Source organism: Stigmatopora argus, chromosome 13, assembly GCF_051989625.1.
Source record: "Stigmatopora argus isolate UIUO_Sarg chromosome 13, RoL_Sarg_1.0, whole genome shotgun sequence".
NCBI classification, from domain to species: domain Eukaryota; kingdom Metazoa; phylum Chordata; class Actinopteri; order Syngnathiformes; family Syngnathidae; genus Stigmatopora; species Stigmatopora argus.
Window position 1 is genome coordinate 10,398,729 of NC_135399.1, and position 27,685 is coordinate 10,426,413.

At 41.3% G+C, this 27,685-nt stretch overlaps 3 protein-coding genes across 8 annotated transcripts in view; 2 read left to right on the plus strand and 1 right to left on the minus strand.

Moving 5' to 3' along the window:
- Window positions 1-27,685, minus strand: part of hdac4 (histone deacetylase 4) — a 99,390-nt gene that overhangs the window by 530 nt on the left and 71,175 nt on the right. For 5 of the 6 annotated variants that reach the window (XR_013304526.1, XR_013304525.1, XR_013304524.1 and 2 more), the window contains 5 exons: window positions 3,427-3,534; window positions 1,377-1,564; window positions 631-709; window positions 433-533; window positions 240-293 (listed from right to left, as the gene is read on the minus strand). The gene's annotated coding sequence lies outside the window, so the exon portion shown is untranslated. The remainder of the gene's footprint in view (window positions 1-239; window positions 294-432; window positions 534-630; window positions 710-1,376; window positions 1,565-3,426; window positions 3,535-27,685) is intronic. The other variant, XR_013304523.1, reaches the window with a different exon arrangement.
- On the plus strand, window positions 16,469-19,425 carry LOC144087019 (uncharacterized). Its single transcript, XM_077617282.1, has 2 exons — window positions 16,469-17,371; window positions 18,672-19,425. Exons 1-2 carry the CDS (start codon window positions 16,786-16,788, stop codon window positions 18,707-18,709), a joined length of 624 nt encoding a protein of 207 aa, XP_077473408.1. The 5' UTR covers window positions 16,469-16,785; the 3' UTR covers window positions 18,710-19,425.
- On the plus strand, window positions 25,162-27,610 carry twist2. Its single transcript, XM_077616475.1, has 2 exons — window positions 25,162-25,981; window positions 27,391-27,610. Exon 1 carries the CDS (start codon window positions 25,417-25,419, stop codon window positions 25,960-25,962), a length of 546 nt encoding a protein of 181 aa, XP_077472601.1. The 5' UTR covers window positions 25,162-25,416; the 3' UTR covers window positions 25,963-25,981; window positions 27,391-27,610.

The window sequence follows — 27,685 nt, forward strand, 5'->3', positions numbered from 1 at the left end:
TTAATGTTAACAAAAACTACTGCTCCAAGATCTACTTAAGCCAATATTTAATGTTAACAATAAACATTGGCTTAAGTAGATCTTGGAGCAGTAGTTTTTGTTAGCATTAAAAATTGCATTTAATGTTAACAAAAACTACTGCTCCAAGATCTACTTAAGCCAATATTTAATGTTAAATATTGACTTCAGTAGATCTTGGAGCAGTAGTTTTTGTTAACATTAAATGCGATTCTTCTTACCTTAGGAGTCTGGCCTCTCACTTTGCCAGCACAAGTCAGAGCTGTGGACTTTACCTATATGAGAAGGGGAAGTTCAGTGAAATCTCACCATGGCAATATAAGTCATAAAATAGATCAGATGTCACATTGAGTTACACAGGATTGTTATAAGTTTAATATAATTTGGGTATTCGACAATAAACAAATACATTACCCTGCCAGAATTCAGAGACACCACATGATGCAAGAGAAGCATCATCGTCAAGCGGGCAACCTGCGAGGAAGATCACCTGACCCTCCAGTCCGGACGTGGACCTGTTGCATGCAAAAAAACAAAACAAAAAAGTTATAAATAAAGCCTGAAGATTCAACAAATAGGCTAAGGTGGAGTTTTTTGGGAAAGTAGTTTTACCTTATCTGGCCCAGTCTCCTTTCCTGTAACTTCAAGGTTGCGAGTGTTCTCGGCATACGGGAAGAGCTGCGTGTAGATGCTAAACAAGGAAACATTGATTTAACCAAGCTATTTGGGTGTTGCCAAACAAATATTACAGGAAAGAGGAAATCTTACAAGACATTGATTAAACAATCAAGAAAAAAGAATGACAATAAGTCAGTGAGTGCGCTGTGCTATTTACCCTTTTCCAGACAAGGCGATTAAATATACAGACTGACGTTAACAGCTGGGAGAAAGTTGGTTTAACATATTTTTTTTTTGTGAAAATAGAACAATGACAAATTAGAAACGCATATTTAAAACACGCCGTGAAAAAAACCTATAATTACAGGAACTAAGTCATGCCTCTCGATGTCATTTTTGAGTCAGCCTTTACCTAGCAAAATTCAATTGATGTCCCTGCTTGGTTTGATTACATTACAAGTCTTTCTACAAGACTAAATAAGAGAGAGAAAACGGACAAAATATTTTTTAAGTCAAATGGGACGAGTCGGCATGACGCTAATGCTAAGCTAAGCTAACTAGACACATACGGCACACAGTCGGTGAGGATAACGAGCCCTAAACCTAAATTGTCGACGGATTGTTCGACCTGGCATTAAACTAACAGATTTGTTGGCGTTTTGGCCCAATAGATTCCTAATAAAATCTCCCGGTAGCGTGATAAAAAAGGACTTCGGCTACGAAATTCCTCTACGCCTTACTTCGTGCTCGTCCGCCATCATTGGAAGGGCTGTCCTAAAGGACGAGCGACTGCGCATGTGCTTAATTTACGCACCTGCGTCAACGATGGGCGTAACCACGCTCATATTGTCGAGCCATATTGACTCAATGTTTATGTTTTGAAGATGGCGTGTCTGCATGACGTATCGTCACTTTTGCGGTCTTGATGCTATAAAACAGTATATTAGTACACTCAAATATTGAGTAACATTTTTACGTAGTATTTTACATCAACTCACCTTTATTTCAGCCCATCTGACTCCATTAAAAATGTAACATTTGAAATGCAAAGACTGCTTCATTGTATTGTATGCAATAACAGGTATTGCATTTATTAGTTATTGCAGTGGTGGACCATCAGGGCATGCAAGGCGTTCTCTGCTGGTCTAAAAATACCCCAATCACAGACTGATGTTAATTATATTTTGTCCATGAATACTTATTAAATAATTCCACATTGTCTGTCAGCTTTCTTTCATTGTTTCCCCTGGTTGCACTGCTTCCAGGTGTGTTTTCATATTTAGGGCATTTAACCAATCACATTTCAGCCAAGCAACATTATAATCAAAGAATATGTGCTGCTGAGAAGCCGAAATTTGAAGTAAAATATCTAAGCAATGACTTAATGATCATAATCCTACGGTTTTAAAAAATGTCGAGTAAAATGTGCGTGACAATTATTTTTCAAGACTCTTTGGTTGCTCTTTCAGAACAATGATTGAAGTTTGAATTCCACATATTTTCCATTTGACACACATGTATATATTGGTATATTAACATATGCATAAAGCATACCAAAAACATGGATATATATCAACCACAAAGACGAAATAATGCTGCACAACCACAAGGAAAGGCAAATTCATCATCGTTCATCATCATCATCACAGGAAAAAAAAAATGCTGCGGTTTCTTCTAAATTTACTGCTGCATCTGTACGCAAACAGGTCCGCTGTTATGATAAACACGCATGTCAACAGTCCTTTTAGGATGTTTCCTTTGTCCTGGGATTTGATTTCATAATGCAAGTCATTCTTTGAGTCAATATATCATTGGCTCTTAAAATAGTACATGCCATTTGATCACATCTCTTTTTGAGACGATTGAAAACAGTTAGACAGAACTATTTTATGGCATGCTGATTTCTTCTTTTTCTCCAGAATCCACGATTAAATTTACTGCTGTCTTAACGGCAAGTGTAGCTTTTGTTACCATAACAACTGGGAACGACACAACTAACCTTGGACTGGTTTGTAAGGTTATCATATTGTTCTAACTCTTAAGTTGCACTGGACAAAAAATGCGCAATAAAGATTTTAAAAATAAAAAGTCGCACTGGAGTATTATATGGAGTGTTTTTTCTTTCTTTTATGTTATCAAAGACCCCAGAACAAACACCATGCCTTGCACTAACTAACTAACGTAGGTTTTGTCAAAAAACATAGATATTCTGAAAAATAATACATAGGGATAATTTAGGGGAGGTGGTTAACAAGTTTTCAAACTTAACCTTTATAAGATTTACTTCAAATCTTGAATGCATTTTTTAGCCTTACTACCTGAAATCAACCCACAAAAGTATAGAACATACAAACACAACAACCGGCGGCCCAGTGGTTAGCGCGTCGGCCTCACAGCTCTGGGGGCCTGGGTTCAAATCCAGGTCACGTCCACCTATGTGGAGTTTACATGTTCTCCCCGGGCCTGCGTGGGTTTCCTCCGGGTACTCCGGTTTCCTCCCACATTCCAAAAACATGCATGGTATGCTGATTGTATGAGTGTGAGCGTGAATGATTGTTTGTCTCCTTGTGCCCTGCGATTGGCTGGCCACCAATTCAGGGTGTCCCCCGTCTCTGGCCAAGAGTCAGCTGGGATAGGCTCCAGCACCCCCAACGACCCTAATGAGGATAAAGCAGTTCAGAAAATGAGATGAGACAAACACAACACAAGAAGGTTAAATCCGAACTCTGAGACCGACACGCAAACCACAATTTTAGCAGTAGATGCAGTGAATCTGGATGTTCCTCTCACCTGTGTAGCACCTCACCCACGGCCGTAGCATCAACCCAAGCGTGTCCCGCTCCTCTCCGTGTCGCCGCTTAATTCAAAGCATCTTGCGGGGATGAGCGTAGGATGTGACTGCGGGACATAAAAGAATCATAACAGGAGGATCAAAGACGTCCCAAAATCGGTTCCTTCTGGACACGGAGGCTCTGGCGTAAAACAAAAGCAGTCAAAAGCCAAGAGAGACGCAGTGAACAACAGCGAGAGAAGGATAAAAGGAGAAAAAAAATCAAGTCCTGAACTCTGCACATCATGAAGCGGCTCATCCGCAGCACGTGCGGCCCCCTGATTTACACGCGGCTTCGCCATTCCACTTTCAAAAGAAGTTCACCTCCACCTGCTTCCCGCCAGTGTAATCGCACAGCTGCGTCGGGTCCATAATTCTGCCCTGTCAGCGTGCACTTTGTTTTCTAATTTACCGTTACGCTTCATGTCAGTGTCTTCGTTTTTGGACTACTACAGGACGGCACACAGCTAGCAGATGGTCGAGCTTTAGTCCTTTCCATTTGTGTTCTGCAAACACCATCGAACATATTCCTATCATCATTGTGCAGGAAAATGAAGAGACTGTGCACAGGGCAATAGATCTAAGAAATGCGGGAATTTCTGTAATAATTATATGGTACTCGGCCGTTTGGTCGCCGGACTTTTGGTCGCCGGACGTTTGGTCGCCCGGAAGGTATTGATAATAACCATTTAAAATTGTTGCTCAAATTCCCTAAATACAAACTGTGAATTATTATTTAGTCATACTTAATGCCCTATTAATTATTAGGCAAAAAGAAAGCTCCAAATTTCCCATACTTTTATTGTGTTTTGTTGGAGAACTTGTTAAGACCCTGACTGACGTCCCTTCCTAAGTGGACAACTCATGTACATACAAACTCTTATACACTCACACGTCGGCTCAGTGAAACTGCTCAGGGCCATTGTTGGCTTTTATTGATGCGTAGACAAGGTTGTTTTACTTTGTTTTGTCGCTGGACTTTTGGTCGATGGACGTTTGGTCGCCTGTTGTTTGGGTCTGGGCGACCAAACGTCCGCGAACAAACTTCCGCGACCAAAAGACCGGCGACCAAAAGACCGGCGACCAAAAGTCCGGCGACCAAACGGCCAGTCACGGATTATATAGACGAGTTTTGCGTCAATTGTTCAGTTTTCGCCATTTGTTGAATTCTAATACCCAAAAGTGTCGTGCTCTGTGCTCAATTTCAGGCATGGGGCCTTCAGACATTTTTGTATGATGGCCAGTTGCAACAAATTTTGTGTAGATTGGTAAATCGAGTCGAGGGTTTTATGATCAAGGACTATGGACTTGGATTTAAATCAAAGTGACAAACTTGCTGTTCAATGCCAGGCCTTATGGACTTCAATAACTCGTTCATGTTGGCACACACAATAAAATCCATTAAATGATCAGCAAGATACGTGAGCGTGTAATTTTGAACTGTTGAGATTTTATGAATGTATAGTTTTTTTGATGTTCCGATGCATAAAACAAAGAACAAAGTCTAGCGGGGAGCTCCAAAGATCGCATGGGCCACCCTTGAACAATGCGCAATGTTACGAAACACTTCAAAGAATAGCAAGTTTAACACAAAAAACCATAACATGAGAAATGTTCGCTGCCCTGACCAGACGCTTCTCTGGAGAAATACAATTTGAATTCCCCAAAGTAATATAATAAGCATCTCTAGTGAGGAAAACATATTCCAGATCTGAGTGAGCCTGATGTTTGTATTCAGAGCTGTTAGCGTTGAGTGAAGGTGCCAAAAGTTCTTGGGGTTGTCACTGCGGATGCAATTTGAGGACAGCGAGGTGTTTACTGTGTAAATCAGCGTCTCCTTTGACTCTCTCTGAAACAAAGAAGTTGTTGTGTGACAATTTAGAGGAAGTGGTTTCAGTCAGGCAATAGGGCCTTTGAGATCACCACAAAAGAACATAGCAGCTGAGTAAGTCCATAACTCATCCACATAAACAAACTCCCATGTCTGTAAATGAGAACCAACTCACCCCCAAGGGTGAAACTTGAATTTTCGTGGTTTAGGGGAAGACAAACAACGTTGCCGACAGGAAAGGATGACACATTTCTACGAAATATGACCCAGGCGACTTAAAAAACAGTAACCCGATTTTTCTACTATGATTCGATTAACCTTTCTTGTCAATTTGAACTTCAATGAATGTCAGAAGTAGGAGAGATTGAGTAGGATAGAGAACCACATGGAGAAATTAATGCTGTGTCCCAATGTCCACAGTTCTGGGACTCAAGATACCTGGCGTATGCGGATGTGGGAAATAAGCCTACCGTACACATTGAAGTCTCTCTATGCAACTGTAGGAGGATCTAGGCAAGGAAGATGATCTTTAAAACCTCCAGACTACTAAGGGACTGTGTGGTAACCTCAGTCTCAGTCTGCAGGTCCCCACCTTGTGGACTCCCTTTGTATGGCTCCAGTTTCTTACCTAGGTCTACAATGTCTTGTGTGTCTTGTGTCTGTCTTGCTACTGCCACCAAGAAATTTCCCGAATATGGGATGAAATAAAGTTCTAACCTAACCTAAACTGCCAAATAAAAAAAATAAAAAAAATAACAAATCACAATATATGTATTAATACATCTGAAAGTGACATGACATAATCGGGCCATATTTAAAATCATGTAAAGGGATCTGGTAAATCCCTTATATCATCAAGTTTATTAAATGACATAAATGAACACTGATTGACAAAGCGTAAAAGCTTCTGATTTCTAGATTTCCGAACACCCCCACCCCGTTTTTCATCTAAAGTTATCAAGGTATTGTTTGACGGCTGCTACGGACCTCACAGACTGTGCTTTTAACAAGTGAGAAACACACAGAGGCCTTAGGAAAACCTCGCTTAAGGTCACCCATGGCAGCTGGCACGCAAGGCGGCCTACAATAATACACAGTCCCCACCTCTTGACGGCCATCAGTACACACTCGTACAGTCACGGCACGGCAATGGCGCATGCTTGCGCTGACATCTCCAGACAGTGAAAAATAAACGGAAAGAAGGAGGGAAAAGAAGACGCGTAATGAATTCCAGCATTGTGAGCGAAAGGAAAGCCAAACCTCGCCATCGTACACAACAACGGCCATGGCCGTGGAGTATTAATGTCATAAAGTCCAGATCTGACTACGTCTCCAATGGAGAGAAGCATGAAAGCAGCAGTCATTAAAATACCTTTGAGAATACGGGATGCTTATCAAATAATCTGAAACACATTGCGCCACTCTGGATTTGGGTGCTGGAGATTCGGCTACCTTTTTTTTAAGTACGCTTTGATGTCTGGATTGCAAAACCTGTTCATGGGAACTTAAAAGACTGCTTTAATACACGGGGTGACCTGACTGGCGTTTTTACCCGTTGGATGATAGGAGCCTAGCAAGGTTTAGCATTAGTGATAATGGCGCAAGAAAACTTCATTCGGTGTTGTTGTAGTGCTTGATTAGACCTCAAGAAGATGGCAGCGCTCTGTAAAAACACCAATCACCATTTCCTCATAATAAACTAAGGGAGACGAGTCGTCAAGAGAGGAAATATTTTCCATCACGCTCTTTTCTTTTTCCACCCTAAGCTGTCTTAACAACAGAAGAGCAGGGCATCTATTTAAAAAGACGGAATCCAAGGTCATTCGGGCCTGCTGAATTCTTCCTGGTGCTGGAGCAAAAATATTATCATTTTCTTTCTTTGACTTTGCTAATTTGGAATTGTAGTTTTATTGGAAACATAAAACAGTGAGTGATATTAAACAGACACCTATTTTTCCATTTAAAGAGTTGACACATTAATTTGTACTGTTGTGTAATATTCGGGATATTTGGACCACACTGGAACCATGACTTAACATTTTCCACATCTGTAAAATGACTTACGGAAGTCTGCTAAGTGGCAGCTATTAAAAAATAACATATTTTGAAGCTGTTAACCATATTTAAATGGACATTTCAAACACTGTGTATACTTTTAACATTGACAACAATAGGTGGGCAATTCATTTGGATGAAGCGCCAGCAATATTAATCTCAGTCTTTCTTTTATGTACTTAATATATTATTATATGGTCTACCCAAAAGGATTCCATCCGTGCCAGATATTGATTTTACCTCATCGTTCACTATTGATGGCCGCCCAATTCAAATGTTTTGGTTGCCCATCAGCCTCAATGCCACTAAAACCTCATCACGTTTGTTTATCTCTCAATTATTGACAAACTATGTGGAAAAAACTATTGTTTATGCATCGCCCTCTTAAATTTTCGAGGCCCCTCTCTCTTTGCAATTGAGTTCTGTATCGCATACACAAGTCCAGAGAGCAACGGGCTGACACGGCTGTCTGTCTTTACCATTTCCCTCTGATGTTCTCAGTCACCCCGCCCTCAAATTCCTCCAGCATGCCTCATTCCTTTTTGCTGTGAGCCAAGCCGGTTCCCCGGGGGCTCATCTTCAGGAGGAAATTATTTTTCATTGCCACCAAAACATTGCGACTTCAGCCAGCCCGGCCTCCCGGCCTCCCGGCCCTCGCCACGATTATTCGGGTCACGAGGTCGTACTTCCTCCTGCCCGTTAGCTGGAGCTATTGAGGTCACCTCGACCATCACGCGGGCACCACGGGGTTGTATTTCATCGTAAAGCTCCTGGATGGACTTCTTCAAAGCCATGGGGTCGTCCAATCCATCTTCACTGAAGCAACTCTTGTCAAGCCTTTAGGACGTTTTTAACCATAATGGCCCTCAAAAGTATTGTTTTGAGTATTAATACCCTTCACTTTAGGGTTCTCTAATGAGACATCCATCCATTTTCGATACGACGTATGTCGCCCGGGTTCAAATACTGCTAGAGCGGTTCCCCGCTGACTGAAAGAAGGCGGGGGAACGGCATGGACTGGTTTGAGGCACACAAACTATTGTTTTGGGCTCTTTATAAGAGTTTGATGCATGATTTTTACTTTGAGAATGTCGCGACTCATCAAATTGGTTTCACGGTTTTAGTCATTCAGGTGACTCAGGATTGTATTGACTTCATTGATCGCAGTTGCTAAGCAACGTGGAGCCAAATAATGACGTCGCTCGTTTCTATTATAAAAACACAGATGTGGTTTTCCTCTGAGAGGCCCAAAACTCAGGAGGGATTCAACAAGTGAGCAGCTAGATGTAACGGAAGAGAATTTCAGTCAACTTGTGGTTCCCAAAGCTGCAGGGCAATCTTAGCCTTGAGAAATTCCATTTTCAAATGAATTATTGGGGTATGCGATTTGCTGGTGACCACTTGAGGTCTTCCCATCCTCCGGTCCAAAGTCCACCGGAATCGGATCCAGATCACTGACGACCCAAATGAGGGAAGCGCCATAGAAAATCCATTGATGGATGGAGACAAGCATTGGACCTGATCTGTTTCTTGATTCTTCTTTAGTATATTTTGAGTTCCTTCCTCTTCTGAGTCTTTGGAGTTCTTCTCAGTTTTTGCAAACCCACCCACCCACCTCTGCGACTAAATGTTGAGTCACAATGAATCATTGATTGTCGTTTTCACTCATGGATGTTTAGGATATCCCCCCACCTCCGCTTGCTCCTGGGAATCTAATTTCCTGTTTCTGCTCCTGTCAACTGATTGATGTTTATGTTTAACAATCTGTTTCTGTTTTCCACCCTTTAGTCCGTCTCTCATCCAAACCCGCCGATTTTTCTTTTTCCCTCCAGATTTGCTCGCTATTGTCTACACGGAACGTTCCGACATAGTGAAGGATAAAAAGGGTGTTTAGTAGTTGGCAGCAGATGAACTAGTTTGAAAAGTGCTACACTTCCAATACGAGTCTCCAAATCCAACATACACATTGGAGTGGGACTTGGAGAACTGCTTGATGAATGTTATTAGCTCTCAAAATTGCCTCATTTTCTTTAGTTGACAGACATTAAGGCATGCTAATACTGTGACAAAGATCAGACCAAAGGTGACAATGTAAAGATATATAATGCCATGTGCACGTGGAGGTTAGAGGTTAGTAATATTTGCATAGCTTTAACTGGAGCCTCAAGGCAAAATGGAATCAGCTCACACTTTGAGTCAACTTAATGCAATTATTCTTCAGTAGCGACCACTAATTTGTCAGACTTTCCAGCGAAACCAGATGCTTCAAACAGTGTCAAAATACGATAGGACACCACCTGGAGGTAGTGTGTATACTTACCTGTTAACACAAACTCGATATTTTCTAACGATAAATAAACACTTACCTCAGACACATTCAATTCAATGTTTGTACACTGAAATTGTGTTTGTAAGAAAATTGCCATGTAAGTCGCCAGTCTTTCACAATATGAGCGAAATTTTATTTTATTATAATTAAATTTGGCCTTGGCTCATAGATCCCTGAATTCAAATAACCCTAACCATTGTCTAATAATAATAATAACAATAATAACAATGATAACGATGACGATGATAATGATGATAATAATAACAATAATAGTAATAATAGTAATAATAATGATAATAATGATGATGATGATGATAATGATGATGATAATAATGATGATAATAATGATGATAATAATAGTGATAATAATAATGATAATAATAATGATAATAATGATAATAATAATGATAATAATAATAATAATAATAATAATAATAATAATAATAATGATAATAATAATGATGATAATAATAATGATGATAATAATAATAATGATAATAATAATAATCGGACATAGGCTTTGTCATCATCATTGACTCGACGAAAGCCTAATTGTCATCATACCCAGCTGCGTATGACGAAAGTTTATAAAGTCACATAATGTTTGTGAGGATTTAAATAAATGTTGTCTAATTTTAATTCCAACACTTGTTTTGCTGCCTTATTCTCCTTTTAGGAAAGTCGGTCCTCGGGTTAAATGTTTTGGTGGACTCTGAGGTACAACTGTTGGGGGGTGGGGGGGGGGGCAATGGTGCTCCGACCCCGGCCCCCCTACTGCAACTGTCAGCCGCTCATGGAAACCAGACGTTTAATTGTTCTCATATGGTGAAGCGTTTGGTGCGAGACGCAACGGGTGACTGCGCTCTCTGCCCGGATTCGGCCATTACTCCAACGATTTTGTCCATGTGGGTGTGGTACCCAGTACTTGCTACATCGACAAGAAAGTACTTTTAGGGGAAAGTTTGGCGGATGGATTTACTTTCGGTTCAGCGTTTGGCTGTCGATCAGACAAAGCCAGTGTTCGCATGTTTGTACGCGGCTGCAAAGCAAAGTTCACACATCTGCTGTCATTGTCACTTAAAAGAAAGCGATATTTTTGTCTTTGAAAGAAACGATGGTATCACTGTCAATCTTTGAGGCCATTAAATGTGACTCTGCCCGTTGGTTGCCCAAGTACTAAAGTCCACCCACTGGACAGAATCTGGTGAGATGTACATACAGTTCTCACAGACTCATGAGAACAGTGGAAATCTAGACCAAACCTCAAACAAGACCAAAGACAAGCAGAACAGTCTGATTTTGATTGATCAAGACTCCAAGGAACAAACTTTGTTTTTTTTCACATTTAAAGAGAATTTGACAATGTGAGAAATTGGACCCACGCAAATAAGCGTGACACTTCTGTGTAGAATATCACTGTGGAATTTTATCAGTGTTTTTTTTTAACCAGATAGAAGTAGGTGACTTGAGTTTCCTGGAAATATGATTCATTTGTGGCGTAGCGTTTCGAACATTTTTGAAATCTCCAGCAAGTAACCGAAGATGACGCAGGCGTCTGATACTGTTTAGAAATATCTCTGCGTTCTCTGAGACCTCCTGGAGACCAGAAGGTTGAGAGGAGACAACACTGACATTTGCCTGAAACTAGATATCATTGCGATCAAATCAAGAGTTTTGCAAGTCACCAAGGTCAAGACCAAGACTAGAATGTGCCTTTTAGGGTCAAGACTAGATCAGCCTGAAACTCTAGTTGAAGGCTTACTTGGGCATAAATCTGACTTTTATTTTAAAAAGAGGAGACATCATGTAACACGTGACGAAATTGATCATTTTTCATGGCATTCCGGGAGTTGAGACTTTGAACTTTGTCAATAGATGGGAAAGTGTTTTCCATACAATTTGAAATGCATGAATTGAAATGTACTAATTGTGAATTCATTTATTGAGAATTTTTTGACGCATTATACTGTGGAATGTGAAATAAACCACAGAAAAAGATTGAAAATGTTGCTCTTCTCAAATTCTCTTGTATACAAGCTGCCAACAGCCAGATTGCTCCTCACTAAATGGAAAGTGACACCTCCAATTTCAAATGATTGTTGGTATGCTATTTGGATGGAATTGATCAATTTTACTGTAATTTCTTTGGATTATTCAGCTGTAAAATGTTATCCTTCATGACTTTAATCACTGACTAACAAGAAACATACCCTTAGTTTGTTTTTTTTAAAAAGAAACTACAGTCCATACTGATGTCAATGAAAGTTCATTAATCATTTTTAGGTTGAATTACAACAAAAAAATATACAGAATCAAGATACTTGATATTGTACTGACAGTTTATTGTCTGATTTAGTCAAAAAACCTTGGCAACCCTTCCGGGTTCCATTGCAAACATTTTTTTCCTAAAGAGTTCAGTATTAGGTTATTAAGAGAGAGTATGTTAAATTGTAAACCATTTTATTAGCTCAACCTTTAAAATATTTGACATATCTTGAAAGAATATGGACTGCAAAAAGTCCAACTTATGAAAATGTATTTGAAATATTATGTTATCTGTGTAATCATTCAACATCTGTGACCAGAATAGACACATTCATCCAATGAGAAGAAAAGGAAATATCAGGTTATCAGTGAATCAATGAGTAAGTCAATGCTGTTTCCCGTTTGCATTCTTTTTGTATGGGTTGGTTTTTCCGCACTCGACAATGAAATCTACCCACAATTAAAGCCATCGGTGCTTCCAACGGATCCCACGTGAATGCGAAAGGTCATCGAGAGTGTGAAGGTCCTAAATGAAAGTATTCATTTTCAATTGCAAGTTCCACCCTGGACCTGGCCCACACAAAAAACAACAACGAGAAAGGATGAACAGGCTGGAATTGTTTTTTCCCCTCTTTTCAACTCTTTAGTCTCAAACACCTTGATGACTGGGACACGTGGGTCAGAGGACAAAGAGAGATGAGACTATGACAAGGATAGCAGCTGGTCTTTAGGAGTCTCTGCAATGACCTAAGACACCTTTGTGAAAGCAAGTATCCGTGTGTGCGCAGTGTTTGCTCCTAAGGAATCAGAGCCACGGACTGAAGACATTTCCATCTGGCTCAAGTGTCCTCATAAAAAGATACCCGCAGGCCAAATCAATCAAATCTTCAATGTTCGGAGGCTGACTGTCCGAAATCAACTTTAAGGTCAATGGAAATGAAAATGATCTATTCAAAATATGATGGTTTCTTTCCCTACATAATCCACATAGACGTACATTTATACATAAATATTATCAAGCGTATACAGAAATTGTGACTCTCAATAGAGCAGAGTCACCTTGTAAAAGTGAAATTGGATTGACAGCCCTTATTTATTAATGCATTAGTTCCTATTCATGACAAAAAAATAATGACTAAAAATATCATAGCATTTTAATTGCAGCTTGTACTCCTTCCTTCCTTCTTGGCACAATCTATACTTTTTGGTTAAGGGCATGAATAGCATCAAGATAATCATGATGACGTGACAGGTTAATGGCAAGACAATCTTTTCCAGACGTCCGATAATCGTGATCACAAGTTGTGACTCTGGCCCAATTAAACCTGATTATCGGTGTGAGTGTACCCTCGCTTTAGTTGAAGTTATCTACAACAGCGTTCTGGGAATCCAGTCAGTTTTTGAGAAGCCAACTATTGGATGGAGCTGCACAAAATGGCGTTGACAGTGGAATAGTCTGTTCCCCTCTATTGATTCTACTCTTTGCTTTGATGATTCTAGCCGTGGAGTTAAAAGGACACAGTAGAGGTCACACGATCTGAGCTACACCTGTTAGACATGTTATAAAAGTGCTTTTATCAAAGCGGAGGCTGCAGGACATCCAGCTTCAGAGTTTTTTTTTTTGCAAGCTAAGAGAGAAACAAGGACGGCGCCCCTGGAGGGTCCGTTTGCTTTGGGCCCACTTTACCTCCTTGATGCCTTTAGCAGACCCACCGCCTGAAACGCAGACAGGAATGAAAACACCGGCGCTTCTTGCCTCCAGGCACAATGTCCTTAAACGTTACGATAGCGGTCCCAAAAGCCGTCGCCCTCAGCCCAGACGCGCTCGGCGCAAAGCTACATGAGAGCCTATCCGAATCCAAATCGGCTGTACAGTCAAGGCCAACTTGCGCTCTGAGCTATCGCTGCAATGTGGCGTGACGCTGTAATGGCCCGGCGCGGATCAAAGAGGCCAAAAGTTTGCAGTCAGCCGCAAAGACGGATCGCAAAGGCTTTCCGAAGCTTATCGTCCTCGTACACAAACAAACGAGACGCGCGTCGCTTAACGCGACTGTGGAATTCATGGCTGTTAGGTCTGTACCTCACTGGTTATATCAGTGGTGCCCGTTGTGAGTGGGCAGAGGCTCCAGCACCCCCTGCGACCCTTCTGAGGAGAAGCAGTTCAGAAAATGAATGAATGAATTAAAACATGTATTTTGGGAAACAATAATAATTGTGTTCTGCTGTGGAAATACATTATTAAAATCTGTTTTTCAGATTCCTTATTGGCTGCTGCAACATCTCAGCTGGGATACTGGGAATATCATCCTGACGTCACCATGGTTACTAAATTGGCCAAGTTATTTCATACTCTAGGTCACTTCCTCGCACTGCTGCCATTTGCTTATACCTCCCAATACGCAGTTCAAAATTTTTCTAAATGCAGTATGACTGACTTTAAATCGAAATTTAACATTCTGTGAACTCCTTGCCAGAAATTATTTTCCCATTTCTGTTATCCTCGATGAAAGCAGACTTTGTCATGAATCAAAATGAGATATTTTCCTAAATCTATTATTGCTCTGGAAGCAAGCAGTCACATATAGTTACAAGTCATTCATAGTCCAACATTTCTCTGTGCAGTTTTGGGTTCCAATGCACATTTTGCATCTAAAATGCACAAGACAACATCTTGTAGAAACGATATATATATAAAAGACAGTGGGCAAATGGCCAATTTCATCAAGACATCTTATCATGAACAAATGTTCAATGACAATGTTCAAACACACAAACAATTTAAACAACTTATGGGCGTAGCCATTTTGTGATCTCAGTTATACCCACACTAACAGATTTGATAGGCTACAATAGTCCTGAAATACTATTTTTTATTGATGTTTTTCTCCACTACTACACCTGTTTTTCCCTTTTTTAATTCAATAAATAGACTGTTTCCACCAGGATGGACGGGATAGGTCTGTCAGTCTGTCTTTTAACGTATTTTGAAGCTGTCACTTGAGCGGTACTTGAATAGCAATGATTACATAGGACGACGGGCGTCCTGAGCTGATGAATTGTAGGACAAACAATGAAACCCGACTGGCTGTGACGGGACCCTGCGTGATGAGCGTCAGCTGGGCTTGCGGTGTCTTTGGCAGAGAGGATCCAGAAGGTGGTGACATGGTGCGGTTGGGGGGGGGGGTTTGAGGGAAGGGGGGCGGGCGAGCTCAGTGGATGTGATCTGACTGCTTCAGTCTTCATCACTTGTCTTGGCCATTCACTTTCATGGACGTCTAATCCATTTTAAATGGAAAGTCTGTTAGTGAATGATTATTTTTCAGTGCCATTGACAATGAGAGCTTTGCAATTCATTGAAAATAGGAAGATTGCTCATCTATCTGTACCATTGACTGCACTAGACGTCCAATCTGACTGTGAATAAAGTTCATTGGATCCCTCCCAAGTGAGTTAGCTTTGTCTTAAAAAAAGCTTTTTGCCTGCAGCACAATTCTCAAATGACCACACATTAGGTTGTTCTAATTGACTGAAAACAGTTTAAACAGCCCCCTGCCCCCCTCCATCCCCCTTATTAGACCCATTTAATTTAAACTGACCTCATGCTACATTCCTGCGTAATGGTATTGACGTTAGAGTTAAGGCACGATGCATTCCACAATGTTTGCTGCAAATTACCATCACTTAATTTTTGGGATAGGCTTCAAAACAAACAGTTATTTTGATATTTTTGGCAGAGGTGGAACATTTCGTTTATTGTTCGGAATTTGCTGTCATCAAACCGTGCACTGATTGCACCAACGTGGTTTGGAAACCACAGCTAAAGCATAAAAAAAAGATAGTTAATATACATTTTTATTATTGCTTGAATGAAATGAGACGTTTAAATTGAAACGTAATTATTTTGTCAAATGCTTCACCTGTTTTTGTTTTATTTTCAGGCTAAGGCCTTCCTTTGTTTTTGAAAGAGTGCAAACAACATTATGGAGGACTTTGGTAAATACAAGACACATTACATTTAAATCCCAATTTCTTCAATTGCTTGCATTTTACGCTTCACCAATAGAGCTTTTGGGAAACAATCGTGCTGATGTCATGTCCAGGAAATCTTGTGGAACGAAATATGAAATTTAAATGCATTTTTGAGTGTTTTTTTGTGTTAATACCTGAACAGACGTTTTATTAGGTACACTTACAGCTATGTTTTAATTGTTAGATTGACTCAAAAATAAATATATATGGGCTTGCTTTGAAAAAAAGTACATTTACATGTCCCTTATATGTTTTAGCTTTTTAAAAGACCAGAAATAAGTTTTTGACGCATTTTCTCTCTTCTTTTTTTTAGGTAATAGATATGTCTTGTTAATAGATTTGCCTTCTCCTCAATTTGCTTGCGGCGTAATGATGCATTTATCTTGAAATGAGACTTCAAACACGTTTTAAAGTGCTGTCGTGTGTTTTTGACAGTAGTGTCCCCAGCTTAAATAGATCCGAACACGGCCATTCATGGGCAAGTCCGCAGGAGCGTCTCGGGCCTGCTGCGCCGCATAATAAGTGGCGCAAGTCCTCCATGAGTGTTTTGTCAATATTAGCGAGACTCCTTGGAGTAGACGAAGGAGGAGGGTTCGAGTTGGGGGGGGGGGTTCTATAATTGGACACGTGTTCCCCCCTTTCTTTTTGTCATTTGGAGATCAACCGATCCCTTTGTAATTGTTTTTTTTTCTTTTTTTCTGAGAGTTCTCGAGAGCCTCTTTTGGGCAAACATGGAAGTATTTAACGCACGCAGTTTTGACGCCAAACGTCATTCAGGAGCTACACCTGCCCAGAAAAATACATCCAGGGATGGAGGACGTTCTGTTCGATTTGGACCAAGATGGATCCACGGATTTCGCCTTTTGGGGGGAGATGGAGCAAAACTTGCAGTTCCAGACGCAGTTGGACTCTTTCCTGTTGGACTGCGGCAGCTCGGCGGCGAGCGGCCAACTTTCGCCCTGGTCGTCGCTGGGCTGCCAGTCGGTGTTCCCCGAGGCCCAGATCCCCTTCGCCGACTTCGACGCGGAGTCCCCCGGGGACGAGGAGGCGGGCGGGTCCCCCGCGGAGGAGTCGGCGGCCGAGCGGCGGCGGCGGCGCGCTCGCCGCCTACAGGTGTCCCATCATCCCCCCTACAAGGTGCAGAGGCACGCCGCCAACATCCGCGAGAGGAAGCGGATGCTGAGCATCAACTCGGCCTTCGAGGAGTTGCGCTGTCACGTGCCCACTTTCCCTTACGAGAAGCGGCTGTCCAAGATCGACACGCTGCGCCTGGCCATCGCCTACATCGCCCTCCTCAGGGAGATTCTGGTGTCGGGCTGCGATCCCAAGTCCTACGTGGACGAGTGCATGAAGAACGGCTACAAGAATCAGACCAACGCCATTTGGAACACGAGCGGTGAGCATTTAAGGCTTCCTGGGTTGTTATTTGGTGGGGAATGGTAAGTTGGAGTTGATCCTTTCATGTACAGGTAAGATCCCTGCAAACTCTGGGATGTCAAACCTGTGGCTCCTGGGCCAATTTCAGCCCATGGGAGCATATTTTGCGGCCTACATTTGACATCCAAATGTATAGTTTTAGTGTTCTGTCGATTTACTCTCCCTGTTTCCCGTTGTCGACAGAAGTGTAGCTCAGGCGCAGCCGTTACATAGCTCTCAATGTCATCAGGATTGTATTATTGTAGGCTAAGTAGTGCTTTTTCATCAACTTGCATAAAAAAATAAAAAATTGGGGACGGGAAAACAATATCAAAATTCTTGTATCATATATGACATGGGGATAAGGGATACCATCCCAGATTGAAACATCTTTAAAACCTACCTCAAGACCCTTTCCATTAAATCGCTTATATTTTACAACAACAAATGTATTGTTCTTTCAAACATCATAAGAGAATACTCCTTAACATACATTTTATTGCTATAACTTAAATGCTTCCATTCAGTAACCCAAGTTTTGAGCTGATAAATATTACATGAGTTTTGAAGCACTACAAAATTCACAAAGTTTTTGATGCAATTTAAAGAAAATTAATTATGGCAAAAGATAACATATCTTTTGCCATAATTAGTTTTTAAATTAATTTCCACTGGGCCAAATTATCCAAACATTTATATAAAACTTGAATAAATAAATTTAAAAATAATGGTTAAGTACTGATCCCAGGCTGTACTTTCATTCCAACTAATCCACTTATCAATATGAATTAAAGCTTTAATATGAAGAATATTTGCAAATAATACTTTAGTTGATGCACTGATTTTTGTAGTACTTCAAAACTCGTAATATTTATCAGCTCAAAACTTTGGTTACTGAATGGAAGCGTTTAAATTATAGCAATAAAATTTATGTTTAAGGAGTATTCTCTTTCGATGTCTAAAAGAACAATACATTTGTTGTTGTAAAATATGAGCGATTAAATGGAAAGCAATTTTATTACAGTTGAATGAAAATGTCATTTGAAGTTGCATTAGCTCAAGACTGCCCCTCCCAGGTTTATTTCTAATTAGCTATTAATTCCCCAGATTTCCCCCAGCTTTTTTTGTTGTCACACTACTTAACAAATTCTCTGGGAATCCGCTCTCATGCCCGTTTTTTTTGTGGCCATTGACCAGTAAGTGTGCCTCCATATAGAACTCGTTAAACAGTCATTGAAACGTATCAAAACTCCCGTGTTGTTCCGCTTTTGTATTCACAGATCTGACAGCTCGTCTCTCGTGGATAAAGTGGGATTAGTTGAGGACCCTGGGGCACCCCCTCCGAATGTTGGCCGGTCAAAGGCGTGATCGACATCTGTGGACTTCTCACTGGCTCGCATGCACCTTGCGCTTTTTAATCTTCTAATTTATTGTGGACTGATCATTGAGAGCTTCAGCCAGCGAGGCCTCGGAGGCACGGAGGGGCGTGGGCATTGTTTGCCCCAATGGATGCCACTTGTCACATCCAGTGAGCGAGGGGGCACGCTGGCACGAGCCCGAACAACTTCCAGGGCTCTCGCGTGCGGCGTTGGAGTGTTTTCCTCACGAGTCTTCATGTATTAGAAAAGAGTCTTGATCATGTAAATGAGAAGCCGGCGAGACGCAGATGACGCCACGACGCCAGCTTGTTTACACTTTTGTTCTTTGTTGTATTATTTATTAAACTCGTCGTCATTTTTAATTTATGTTCAAAGTGAATCCCGCTTATGTGAACCAGATTTTGCTGCTGTCACGACACTGTTGGAATTGGTGGTTGTTTTTGGGGGGATTCGATAGGCTTGTAACACACGAAGTGATTGGTGACCGAGTCTAAAGAAGTCAGCTATTTTTGTTAGAAGCACTCTAAAAGAACTATGACTGAAATTTGGATACTAGTTTAAAAATAATAAAGTTCCTCGGAAGCCCTCATGACTGCCTTCGTGCACATTTCTTTTTTGTGAAACCTTTTTAATTAAACTTTTTCGTCAATATCAACATATTTTGCCTGGTTTATTTAAAATTCACCGCACAGGAAAGCATTTAGTGACGTTCTCTTCACATCATGCTTTATTTGTACATTTGGCTCGTGAATTGATTAACATCCGACCGAGTGGGACTAACAAACACGCCAGGCAGGTGTGTTTACCATGTTAGAGTAAATACAATTAGCAGCATCACATCCTGTTGGAACAATTGTCTGCTTCGAAAAATGTGTTCAACAGACATCAAATAATAAATCATAATCTAAAGTGCAAAAATTTAGACGTACGTCCTTGGGAAAAAAAATGCTGACTAGCCATTAGCAATCACCATGGCGACTCGGTATGTTGGCACTTTAAAGAGCTGTGAAAGCCTTGTTAAAAAGCTCACCTGCTTTTCTCATTACTAATCTTCACGAGACCACGAGTTTAGCGCGTGAAGGAAAAATGTGGTGTCGTCTTTAAAACGGGTCCCCAGGGGAGTGCATTCAAGGACCCCGAGTGGCACGGGGCCGTGCAGATGAGCCCCGCAACATTGACTAATTCCCTGGGTGATCTGGGAACACGGGCCTCCTGGTGACCAGGAAAAACAGACTACATGGAGAGAAGTAAACACCAGCCGCCTCTTAGCTTCTATGAGGTGTTAGAAATGTGAGCTCACAGGGCCATCAGTCTTGCTCTTAAACAGCCTGGCAGTGCTGTTTAGGGAAGGGGGGTCTTTTTTTCTTAAATCCCTCTTTCAGCCTTCCTCATACAGACGTAAGTCTAATATCATTTTCCCGCATTGATATCAATGCAAATGCCTTAATCTATTTTACAGAGCAGTCTTCCCATTTTCATTCACCTCAAGGGGCCTCCATTTTGTCCAGTACCGCCCTGTACACTCAAATCGAGATTAAGGCCACAACGGCTTTGACGTGAATGTCACGTGACCAAATCTGGAAAAGTGATTTACTATGTATCTGTATGTTTGAACTCTAAAGTGGCTAATTTTGTTCCAAAGTCATAACCCTATTCAATCTTTTAACCCTACGTACCTAATTCCCCAAACACAATATTAATCAGAATGATGTGATTGACTAGTGGTTGACAATATATAAGAGGTTCTAACATTGATCCCTGTGGCACTCCTTAAAGTTTTTCTTTTTTTGAAAAAAAATCTAATCATTCCCACTACATTCCGTGACTATCAAAAACAAGACTCCTAAAAATCAAAGTCTTAAAAGCCAAATTTTAGGCTTTTTCAGCCCGTTTTTGGTGACACAGGTGACATTGGGCAAATGACAGTGGACTGTAAAGACCTCCTCTTTGTTGACATGCGCTGATCTTCACCCCGCATGTCCTCTGTTCAATCATCAAAATCAACACCGCTGCCGTTTGCCCACACTTTCTCACCTACCCCACCTCCGAAAACCCTCAACACGGCCTTCCCATGCATTAGCACAGTGCAAGGCTGGTGGAGGGGTGCACCTGGCCGTGGCCCTCATCGCGCTGTGAAAGTGGGCCCAACCGTAATGTTAACCTTGGCACCCAGGTCACAAGTGCAGCGCTAATTACGGGACGTTATTTGTGCAAGGGGCTGCGCCAACAGCACCCAAGTGCACAAACCTTCTGTCATTTGTTCAACAAATTCACTCTGACCCCATCATCAAGTCCTGAACCATCCCCCGTTCAATACGGCCGGTTAAAGTTCAGATCCTGGAAGTAGTACATCATAATGGATATAATTACAATATAAGCAGCATAATTGCTCCAGAGACACTGCTTTTTGTAACTGTCAAGGCCATGAAGGGTATTTGAGTTGACTAGGGTTTTGGTGGCAGCCTTAGTGAACTAAAGCAAGGAAAAAACTGCTCCAAGCAGTTATGATCCTGTTTTTTTGGATTATGATTGAGCGTTTTCGACGTAGGTGAGAAATCGAGCAATTTGGTGTCACCCATCTGTCAAGGATATCTGCTTTAGGAGTTTCTACATATCATTTTCTTTTTGGAAGAATAGGTCAAGCGTTTCACAAAGGTCTCACCAACCAGAAACACCTTGTAGCTAGCCAAAAAAAGAACCTGGCATTTGGACCAGTGCTTCACGATTGTCTATATCCTTTCAGAGAGCACCGATGTGGGCAACAAATCCATCAAGAGCCAGCTGAATTTCGTCACGGCCACAGACAGTAATAGAACTAGCCGAGGACCGGGGATTTGCGGTAATTTGGCCACTCTGAGCCTCACTCATGTCAGACACGACTTTGCAAGCCTTCCTTATCCAGCTCTAGTCATATAAGTGTGGAAAAAGTTGGTTTCTGACATCTTGCCCAAAGTATTTTGAGTTTAGCCAGGAAGTGGAAGTTAAAGAGAATCTTCACTTCTAATGAATTGTAAGCCCTTTCTTTTGCGGAGTAATATACTAAAATGTCAAATGAACGTCCTACGGTTTCTAGTTTGTGGTTTGCCATATTCCCAAATGCGTATTCTCTACTATAAAATACTACTCAAATCTACTCTACTATACTAAAGGTTAATGTAAAATTACACCATCTTGGTATGTTGGCTGTATTGTATAGCTATTTAGGAGTGTACTGTACACTCGGGGACAGGAGAGCATGTTTATATGTGTTTAGGAGATGGTGGGGTGGGGGGCTTATTCTTTCCCACTTCCCCTGCGCCTCGCTCTCCACCTTCACATTTCAAAGCAAACACTGACAGTGGGGGTCCTTGGTATCCCGGGCCTCCTTCCACGCTGGAGACAAAGCAGTGAGTCTGCATTGTATTAAACAAAGCTTAAATGCTTCAAGCTGCTACACACTCCCAATTAAAACTTTATGAAAGGCCCCTAATGCCATTTCAGAAACACCTTGTCATCAGCCTCGAGCGTAGTCTGGATATGAATGAATGGGCCCTTGCTTACTGTAGAGCGAATTCGGGAGTGTTGTCGCCTACGGTTTTATTGGCCGACGCGTACCTGTCTGTTGTTTCGTTCACTGCGGCCCAGACCGTTGCCTTTTAATATCAAGGCTGAAAACGTCATTGGCGCTTTTGCTCTATCAAAGGATGGCGATGTTTATGAGTGTGCAATTAAGGATGGAAAATGATTATTTTTTAATCACAGCGTTATTCCTTTGACGTGATGTAATCCTCTGGTGTCAACTGATCTCGAAATTAACTTTGCAATCAAGGCTGACGTGAGAGTTGTTATTCTGGAATGACCAGAGTGAGTCACACTTTACTGGAAAAGCAACGCACCGTGGAACAGATGCGTCTATTTGTTTTCCCCCACAAATTCAAATGCCAAAATGCCAGTGCGAACAACAAAAGGAATCCTAACAATACCTGTACCCCTAAAACAGCACATCTCAGTTATGGAAGTTCATTTTCTCTACAGTGAAGAACAATATTAAGATTAGAAACATCATAAGCAACAATGACGACGATCATATATGTTTTAATATTACCAAAAATGCTAGATTCACAAATGAAGACCTAGCAACAGTAGGTTTAGTTTTAGGTCACTTTAATGAATATCTTAGTGCAATTAGACCCGTTTTAAGGAATGTTTCAGTAAAATTAAAAAAGTTATTATTAGGATACTTTAGGGAGTATTTGTGTACGTCTACAAGTATTTTCAACAGTCTCACAGAATGCTTCAGTAGATTCAAAAGTTTTTTAAGGTCACTTTAGAGAGTATTTGGGTACATGAAGGAATATTTTGATCCCATTTAAGCAATATTTACTGAGATTTAACTTTATGACACTTTATGGCAATAATCGAGTACATCTAGATATGTTTAAGTCATATTGTTGTTGTTCATGGTCCTACTACAGAACTGGGTTTGAACAATCTTCATCCTGTTGCTAATTTTGGAGGTGATGCATGGTATTAAAGGTTTGAAAATCACTGGTGCAAAGTTGGGATCATGGGATTGGGTGGACAGCCAACCAGTGCAAGAACTGTACGAGCTGGCTGAAGTGACATCGCACAAGACACTGCATGACCAAGTAGCGAATCATATTTGGTAGCGGTATGGATGCAAAATAGCTGCTCCAATAGCATCTGTGGGGCCGCAAGTAGCTTGAAAAGTGATTGCGGGGCTGGTAAACGACAGTGTGTATTGTGAGCAATGAGAAGCAGCTGGAGGCTTCCTCTGCCAAAGATCATCTTGAAACACTTAAACACATCCACAGCGGAGGGCACGCACCCAGAGACAGGTGTAGATAATCAGGTGATAATGTATACAGAGCACACATTCGCCTTCAGATCGTTTGGGGCGAGAGTCATCGCCGTCGGCGGGGCTTGAAGGCCGAGTCGAATCGGAGAAGGAGGAGAAACACGCACGGCAAAATTCCACTCGCGGAGGCCGCTAACAAATCATCTCTTCCATAACGTCACTCACATATGCGAGAGGGGAATAGTGGGGGGGCTTCTGTGTCGACTTCAAAAGACTTTTCCAGAATCAGCGAATGTTTGTAGTCAGTCTTCCATTTTCCCATCCCATGGGGTCCCGATTCAGTTGAAAAGCAGCAAAAGACAAAAGGATGCGTTGCGTAGTTGTCAGGACTGGATGGCATCAGACAGATTTTCCAAAAGTGCATTTTCATGGTCTCGTAATGCTCGCCTAAATTCACTTTTTTTTAATCTGACGGATCAGTTTTTTCATCTGGACCTTCAGTACCCATTAAAAAAAAGGAAACGAAAACATGTTTTAAATGTTATCCTTTCTAGTCCTTTTGAACCGGGACGGCCGGGAGCAAGTTAACCTTGTCTACAGACTTGAAGTTCAGTTTTAGACATCCTTTATACCCCTGCCTGTGAAAAGAACTTGGAACGTAACCTAGTCTTTGGCATGGAATATGATAAATTGATCCATCCAACATCCGTAGACAGAATACTTGGTTCTACTTCATTTGCAGCCACCGGCGCTACCCAAATATCCACTGGGGACACTTGAGACAGTCTTGTTGAAGTTCTGGGAGTGTAAATGAGCCAAATTGCTTCCTAATGTGACGCGGCTTGACGAATGACTGATTCGACTTGAGAAATAATAAGCCTAATTAACGAGCAATAAAAAAACATTATTTATTGGGTCATCAAGTGAGCGGTTTGATTTTTGTTCATAGACTAAAACAAGTATCATTTCTACAACCTCAGAGCAATGAAAGAGTATTTATGATTTATTTTTCAGTTACTTTCAGCATTACGTTATGGCAGTCCAGTCAGCTGATTTGGCTTAAGTTGAAGCTATAATGTGAGCCATGTGTGCTGAAGAAACATGACATGTCACATGAACAACATGGAGGCATGCACATAGACAAATTTAGGATGATCTCCTGCTTTCTGGCTTTCAGAAGCATTTGAAAAAATAATTATAATTCAAATAAGGAGATTTTGGATCATATACATATCGTGGCCATGACGACCGCAAAATGTTAATGTATTGCCTTTAAGTTATGTTTTTGAATTGCAAAAAGTCACTTTCCATGTAAAGAAATGCTTGGCTTTCCCAATAATCATTCAAACAGTCCTTATTGGCTATGACCGCCTTCAAGCTTTTACACGTTTCTCTATTTGTTCTCCACTCATCTTTATCTTTCACACTGTACTTGCAATCGAGTGTATAAATACTAATAAATGAGACAGGAGGGCACGCAACATCCTCATCCTCATCTTCTTTGCAAGCTCCCCCTCCAGCTGCAAAAAAAAATCCCTCCCCTTCCAGCCTCCCAAGTATTTAGCATCCCAAACCGGGATGAGGTTCCCCCCTCCAAAGTTAGGGAAAAACTTCCTGCGCGCTCGAGGAGAAGTCATGCCAAGCTCCAGTCAGCGGCCACAACTGTGCTCTTGAGCAAGCCGGGCCGCTCGGATCGGGCTTGGGCTTCTTTCTTCAAATCTTGTCGGATACTTTTTTTTTTAAATTATTTTTTTAAGGGGGTATAGAGGGGCTTTTCGACTCGCCACCACGGCTTCCAAGGTGGACGCCGTGTTCTCCTCGCTGCCCTTGCATTTCTTCAAGCGAGAAATGGAAGAGGGCTCGAGCTCCCCGCTGTCCCCCGCCGACAGCCTGGCCAACACCAGCGAGGAGGAACCGGAGCGCCGGCGGCCCAACAACAAGCGCTGCGCCCGCAAGCGGAGGCCCAGCAAGAAGTCCGGAGCCGACGACAGCGGCAGCGGCCCCGGCAGCCCGGCACCCCTCACCAAGCGGGGCAAAAAACCCAGCCCGGCCGGCTCCACCGGCTCCACCGGCTCCGGCGGACCCCAATCGTACGAAGAACTCCAGAATCAGCGCGTGCTGGCCAACGTGCGCGAGCGCCAACGGACGCAGTCCCTCAACGAGGCCTTCGCGTCGCTGCGTAAAATCATCCCCACGCTGCCGTCGGATAAACTGAGCAAGATTCAGACGCTCAAGCTGGCGTCGCGATACATCGACTTCCTGTGTCAGGTGCTGCAAAGCGACGAGATGGACAACAAGATGTCCAGCTGCAGCTACGTGGCCCACGAGAGACTCAGCTACGCCTTCTCCGTGTGGAGGATGGAGGGCGCCTGGTCCATGTCCGCCACGCACTGAACGACCGATGGACGGAGAGGTGAGTTAACTAACTCCCAATTTGGATCGAGGAATCCCCTATTACTGTTCCAAACGAATGCGAGCTTTTTACTCAGACTATTTAAAAAAAAAGATAATTTCTATTAGAATTTTCTTATTTTACCCATTAAATCACACTAGCTTGCTTTCATGCAAGATGTCTATGACATTTTTATATCTATGATTGAGCAGAGGTGCCTATTCTTTGATGGGGAACGATAAATTATACAAAAAAATACAGGAAAATTTTGGATTGAATTAAAAAATCAATTGAAAAACTGAATAATTTGATTCTATGCCTTGAGAATGGAATGACGCCAGTAATGTTACCCAAACACAAAATAAAAATGTAGGGTTTTAAATGTATTCATATTTACATTTTGAAATTTTACCCGGATAGTCATTTTAAACATTCCCTACAGAATATTAACAAGAGAAGGTTTAAAATTGATTTCAAAACACAATCATAAACATCATAATGCCAAACAAAACAATACAAAATGCGACAAAATAGAAAATGATGAATGACCCCATCACATAAACTATATCGCTTTTAAAATGTTCAGTCTTGTTGCATTCGATTCACGAAAGGAATACAAAAGCAGATGAAAAACATTCAAATGACCCTTAATCCTAGAGCAAAAACAATCTGATCCAACTTTCCCATTTAAATAATGTATTCACTCACATGACAAACATGGCTTTGGAAACATTATGGGGCATTTTTGCATGCAAGGAAAAAGAATACAGTAAATAATATTATTTTACAGTGTCGGGAATATCATTCATAGCCGTTATTTGCACAAAAAAGGGAAAACACATACACAAAGATATGTGGTCAACTACTCTACAGTATACGAAGGTAGTAACAATATATTTAAATGCCAATCCATGGTGCAAATACCAGTACGATTGATTTATTCACACCTCCCCCAGTCCAAAATGTGTTTTTTTCTTTTTTATTACACGCATTCGAGCGTCTAACAGCCAAGTGCAGCTGCAAAAGGCCTCACACGCCACAGGGATGTGTGGCAAAGCAGTATAGTGCCGGATGATAATAATCATAATAAAATTAAATTAAACATAAGCTTTCATTGAACACAGTGTTTTGAGTAAGGACACTCTTGCGAGGAGGAAAAAAAAAGGATGGAATGATCTCATCTATTTGGCTGTCATTTAACTGATCATGTTTTAGTGCCACTGACGGCCAGAAACGTCCAATCCTTTTGAACTAAGCCAAAAAGACTGGACGTCAATCACTGTCAGTGGCAGCCAATAACATATGCATGGAATTTATTTGTTTTAAAAAAAAAGATAAAGCAGTTTCATTACATTATTTCACCTGAATGTGATTTCAACACAATCAACCTGTAAGATAATAATCATTTTTCCTCCATTTTTCTCTTGCAGACTGTCTATAAAAAAAACAAAATGGACTATCGCGGAGCCTATGGACATGATAGTTGGGACGATGGCTTAGACTTGTACGGAAAAGGATCAAAATCTATTCATCATTTGTTCCCTGAACCCTGAAGACTTTTTCAAGATTTCAAAACAAATTGACAGAGACCACCGCGGCCCCTGCACGCTCTTTCTAAAGTCTTGTTTGTACATTTTTGCTTATTTATTAAAACATATTTTTCAAGAAAATCTGGTGCATTTTTCCCCAAGCAATGAATAGCATTACAAGGAAGGATAAACTCAT